A 5,903-nucleotide genomic window follows, 5' to 3' on the forward strand; every position below is an offset into this window, starting at 1 on the left:
TCTCCCTCCTCTCCCTCCTCTCCCTCCTCTCCCTCCTCTCCCTCCTCCTCTGCTCCCTTCTCGCTCTCTTCGCCTGGATCTCATGATCCGGGACTCGGTTAGCCGATTTCTCTGTTGCCTTCCCGAAGGCCCTCTTCCGGGCCCCCTCTTCCCGGGCCCGAGCGGGGCCAGGAACCTCAGGAGGCTTCTCCTGGACCACCTCCAGAACTAAGGTCTGGGGGCTCTTCTGCCAGCAGAACAACCCCTGGCCTGAGGTCATGCTGGACTTCCGACGACGCAGCACCACCCGGACTGGCTTTGGGTCCGGCATCAGCTCTCCGGGTGGGCCAGGAACCTGCACGGCCTTGTTATGGGCCACCATCCGGACTGGGGCAGGGTCGGCCTTCACCTTAGCTAGGTTGGGCTTTTGCGGTATCACCTCCTGAGCTGCGATTGGGGCTGGGGTTTGGACTGGGACTGGGGCTGAGGCTGGGCCCCAGGGTGCTTTCTGTTGGACCCCTTCCTGGGCTGGGGCCAGGCCCGGGGTTGCTTTTGGCTGAACCCACTCCTGGCCTGGGGCCGGGCCTGGGGTTGCTTTCGGCTGAACCCACTCCTGGGCAGGGGCGGGGCCCGGGATTTTCTGACGGACTCCCCCGGGAGCCTGAGCCTGGGCCGGGGCCGGGGCCGGGGCCGGGGCCGGGGCCGGGGCCGGGGCCGGGGCCGGAGCCGGGGCTGGACCCAGGGCTGTTTTCGGCCAGACCCCCTCCTGAACAGGGGCAGGGCCCAGGGTTTTCTGACGAACTCCCACAGGGGCCGGGGCCGGGGCTGGAACCGGAGCCGGGGCTACAAATGGACCCGGGGTTACTTTAGGCCGGACCCCATCCTGGGCAGGGGCTGGGCCCGAGGCTTTCTGACGGACCCCCCCGGGGGCCGGAGCCTGAACCGGAGCCGGGGCTACAAATGGACCTGGGGTTACTTTCGGCCGGACCCCATCCTGGGCAGGGGCGGGGCCCGAGGCTTTCTGACGGACCCCACTGGGTACGGGAGCCTGAACCGGAGCCAGAGCCGGAGCCGGAGCTGGAACTGGACCCAGGGTTGCTTTAGGCCGGACCACCTCCTGGGCAGGGGCGGGGCCAGAGGCTTTCTGACGGACCCCACCGGGGGCCGGGGCCGGGGCCACAGCCGGAGCCACAGCCGGAGCCACAGCCGGAGCCAGGGCTGGAACTGGGCCCGGGGTTGCTTTCGGCCAGACCCCCTCCTGGGCAGGGGCGGGGCCCGAGGCTTTCTGACGAACCCCCCCGGGGGCCGGGGCCTGAGCTGAGGCCAGAGCCGGAGCCGGGGCTGGACCCGGGGTTGCTTTCGGCTGGACCCCCTCCTGGGCAGGGGCGGGGCCCGAGGCTTTCTGACGGACCCCCCCGGGGGCCGGGGCTGGAACCGGAGCGGGGGCTGGAACTGGACCCGGGGTTGCTTTCGGCTGGACCCCCTCCTGGGCAGGGGCGGGGCCCGAGGCTTTCTGACGGACCCCCCCGGGGGCGGGGGCCGGAGCCGGGGCGGGGGCCGGGGCCGGAGCCGGAGCCGGAGCCGGGGCCGGGACTGGACCCGGGGTTGCTTTCGGCCGGACCACCTCCTGGGCAGGGGCGGAGCCCAGGGCTTTCTGATGGACCCCCCCGGGGGCTGGGCCCGGGGCGGGGGCCGGTGCCGGGGCCGGGGCGGGGGCCGGGGCCGGGGCCGGGGCCGGGGCCGGGGCCGGGGCTGGGGCTGGGTCTGGACCCGGGGTTGCCTTCGGCCGTACCCCATCCTGGGCTGGGGCGGGGCCCAGGATTGCCTTTTGCCGCATCACCTCCCGGGCTGGGGCGGGGGCGGGGGCCGGGCTGGCCCTGGGCTGGAGCCCGCCCCGGATAGGGGCTGGGGGCATCCCGGCCTTCTGCAAGACCCCATACCGGACTGGCGCGGGGGTCGACTTCTGCTCGATCACCTCCACGGCTGGGTCTGGGGTCGGCTTCTGCTGGACCACCTCCCGGGCTGGGGCCTGGGCGGCCTTCTCTGGCGCATTCGCGTTCCCGCTCCACATCCTCTGAGCACCAAGAACCTGGCAATGAAGAATTAGATGATCCAAATTAGTACAGGTGCCTATCTATTTAAAAGAGATATTCAAGTCCGTTTAAGACTCCTTTCGAGATATTAGCATCCTAAGGTTTGCCTAGCCTACAAGAGTAGCCTGCGAGAGCGCTGGACGGATGCAGCCAGCTCTAGAGACCAATCCTGTTTATTTTGGAGATGCTGTCCCTAGGGACCAGAGAGAGAGACTGCAGCAAACCTTACAGCTGCGTAGTGCAGAACTGCGGCAAAAAGGGGAAAAAAAAAAAAAAAGAAAAGAAAAAAAAAGAAAAAAAAAGGGCAGAGCAGTGCTTCTTGGAAAAAAATGATTATCTATAGGGGTGGTGGGTTTGATTTATATAAATTATTTTCTAAACCTAAAAATTTTTTAAAGACGACATTGGGATAAAAGAGGAAGAAGGGTTCCTCTCATTATTTCCTGAGTACATTTTATGCTCTTAAATAGCTTATTCTACCCTGAGCTCTGAGTACAATGGCAATGTGTTGAAAATCCCCTCATTCAAAGGAAAAAAAATCCAAGTTGCCACCAATCAGTCAGTCAACAAACATTTATTAAGTACTTATTACGGACCAGGTACTGTGTATGCTAAGTACTGCTGTTACAAAGAAAGGCCAAAAAAAGGTCTGTGCTCTCAAGGAGGTCACAGTCTAATGGGGGAAGATTACATGCAAATAAGTATACAAACAAGCTGTATAACACATGAAGGATTTCAGAAGGAAAACACTAAGATTAATAAGGAATGGGAAAAGCTTCTTGCAAAAATGGATGAGAAAAATGCTCTAGATTTAAAAAGAAAAAATGCTGGTATGTTATTTGAGTGTTGTCAAAACTGAATTGGTTAAATTCTGGAAAGCAATTAGGAGCTGGTTAGGGTGGTTCATGTTTCTAATTCCTGCTACCTGGGAGGCTGAGGTTGGTGGATGCTTGAGCTTAGGAGATCAGAGCTTCAGTGGGCTAAAACAATAGGGTATCCCTATTAAATCCCTAAATCTGGCACCATTATGGTGAGAGATGAGGGCTCACAGCTGCCTAAGAAGGGATGCACTGAATCAGGTCAGAAATGATTATCAGTACTGGGATCTGCCCAACACTTAGCTTCTGCACTCCCAGCCTCAGTGAGGCTCTTAAAAAAAAAACATTTGGAATTGTGCCCAGAAAGTTTTCAAATTGTGCATACTCTCTGATCCACCTATAACATTACTAGGCCTGTACCCCCAAATAAATCAAAGAAAGAGGAAGAGGATCTATATATACAAAAATATTTGGAGCAATTCTTCTTGTGGTAGCCAGAAATTCGAAATGAAGGAGCTATCCTCTTATTAGGGAACTAAACAAATTGTGGTATATGGATGTAAGGGAATATTACTGTGCCATAAGAAATGATAAAGGGGTAGTTTTAGAAACCACTGGAAAGACCTCTATGAATGGATATAAATGGAAGAAAGCAGACTTAGGAGAACAATTCATATAATGTGATCATAGCGTTATACAGGGTGTTCCAAAAGTTTTAAGCTCTTGAAGCTTAAAACTGCATTAAGACTTTTGCCACACCCTGTAGAGAAAAAAATAACTTTGAAAGACTTTAGAACTCTGATCAATACAGTGATAAACCACAAATCCAAAAGAATAAAGATGAATGGGGCAGGTAGGTGGCACAGTGAATAGAGCACCGGTCCTGGAGTCAGGAGGACCTGAGTTCAAATACTGCCTCAGACACTTAACACTTACTAGCTGTGTGACTTTAGGCAAGTCACTTAACCCCAACTGCCCTGCATTCCCCCTTCCAAAAATCAGAAAAAAAGAATGAAGATGAAACACATCACACCTTTTGACAGGTGATGCACTTAGAGAAAGAAGGATACATTTTCAGTCAGGGTCAATGCAGGATTTTTTCCTCTGGACTATATAGATATTCACCAAAGGATTTGTTCTATAGGTTTGCATTTTTCTTTTTTTTTTCTTGGTGCTGGGAGATGGTTAGTAGGATGGTCAGATTGAGTTTTTAAATGATTGTTAATTTAAAAACTAAGTATAATAATCATTCAGTTAAAAAAAAAGCAACTGGGAGTGGCTAGGTGAGCTAGTGAATAGAGCACTGGCCCTGGAGTCAGGAGGACCTGAGTTCAAATGCAGCCTTGGACACAACACAAAAAACTAGCCATGTGACCTTGGGCAAGTCACTTAACCCCAATCGCCCTCCAAAAAGAAAAAAAAATGCAACTGAAGGTCAGAGAGAATATGAATTGTTTCTTTCTTTTTTTGTCTTTTGATTTCCAGACCATTTCTTGGAGCACAGTAGGTATTTAATAATTTTTTTTAAGCAAGCAAACAAAAATCCAACCATTGTCAATATTGAGAACACTATAAATCTCATTTACCACCAACATACTGGCTGCTGCTGTGGGTGCTAGAGAGTGAGTGTTGGGAGCTCAAAGCAGATTTATTGACTGACTCTCCATTAGGATCCAGATAATCACTTATGTTCCAAGACTAGTTTACTATTACTGATGCTCCACAGTCTACTCTAGAAGCTGGACAACCTTTTTTGTTGTACTTAAATTTTTTTAAAGTAACAAGTATTTAAAATTAATCTGTCCCTGACATTACCACCCTCCCTTGAACAATTTAAAAAAACTCAATTCATATTCATAGTCCAGTAAAAAAAAATTCCCCATTGGCTCTGCCAAAAATTTCTCTCTCTCTCTGCATTTTAAGTTTATCAAATGCTTCATCTTCAATCTTGGGGACTCATGGTTTATCACTGCATTGATCAGAGTTCTAAAGTCTTTCAAAGTTGTTTTTTTCTATAATGCTGTGGTAATTGTATAAATTGTTCTACTGATTCTGTTTACTTCAATTTGTATCAGTTCATAGAGGTCTTCACAGTTTCCTCTGAAACTGTCCACGTCATTTCTTACAGAACAATAATGTTCCACTACATTTGTATACCACAGTTCATTTAGTTATCCCCTAATAGGACAGCCCAATTTTCCAATTCTTGGCTACCACAAAAAGAGGTACTGTAAGTATTTATTTTTATTTTTTATTTATTTTTCCAGCATTTTATTTTATACTCAAGCACCAGAACACAAATAGAGAGTAAAGAAACAAAAACATCATAAATTTAAATACCGGAACTTAAATACAAAGTTAGAAAGGAATAAAAGCATGTCATGTGCATAGCAGAACATAAGAGAGGATTCAAAATATGTAACAATAAATTTTCATTTCAAGAAAGCCTGTATGATAAATAGTATTCATTGTGTTGAGAATTGTCCATCTTTGCTTCCTTGTGAGTTTTCTTTTGTTCTCTGCTGTGCACTTTTTTACTTTGTCCTTTTTTCCTCTCCCCAAACCCCCCCCCAAGAAGGCTACAATAAAGTTTAAATATGTTTCTCCATAACTATAGATCTATACACACACACACACACACATATACATATATAAACAAATACATTCCCAAACCTATTCTACTCCTGATCTTTGTTTTTGTATTTGTGCATATCTCGTTTCCTATACCTCCTGCCTCCTGTACTTTACTTTTACCCATTACCTTGCCCTCCTAAGATCCTACCTCCCTCCAAAGATCCCTCCCCTATCCTCCCATTCCCATAAATTTAAATACCCTTCTATACTCCTATTTACCTATTCTTTCACCCTCCCCTCTAATGATTCCTCCCTTGTCCTCTCCCCTCTCCCTATGTCCCTACCATTTTGTTTCTTCTGAATTTAGAAGACTTCTATACTCTTTAAAAAAAAATATATATATATATATATATGTATGTATGTATGTATTGTTCCCTCT

The 5,903-nt window shown here is 49.5% G+C and overlaps 1 protein-coding gene across 1 annotated transcript in view; it reads right to left on the reverse strand.

The window, feature by feature from the left end:
* Positions 1-5,474, reverse strand: part of LOC138150695 (nascent polypeptide-associated complex subunit alpha, muscle-specific form-like) — an 8,434-nt gene extending 2,960 nt beyond the window's left edge. The window contains exon 1 of the mRNA XM_069074125.1: positions 1-5,474. This exon is cut by the window's left edge and continues 2,960 nt beyond it. Within this exon, the coding sequence (XP_068930226.1) occupies positions 1-2,050 (2,050 nt within the window). The 5' untranslated portion in view covers positions 2,051-5,474.
* Positions 5,475-5,903: the final 429 nt, after the last annotated feature.

Source organism: Petaurus breviceps, unplaced genomic scaffold, assembly GCF_028583685.1.
Source record: "Petaurus breviceps papuanus isolate PSGF00001 unplaced genomic scaffold, PetGlider_PUasm1.0 90881, whole genome shotgun sequence".
NCBI classification, from domain to species: domain Eukaryota; kingdom Metazoa; phylum Chordata; class Mammalia; order Diprotodontia; family Petauridae; genus Petaurus; species Petaurus breviceps.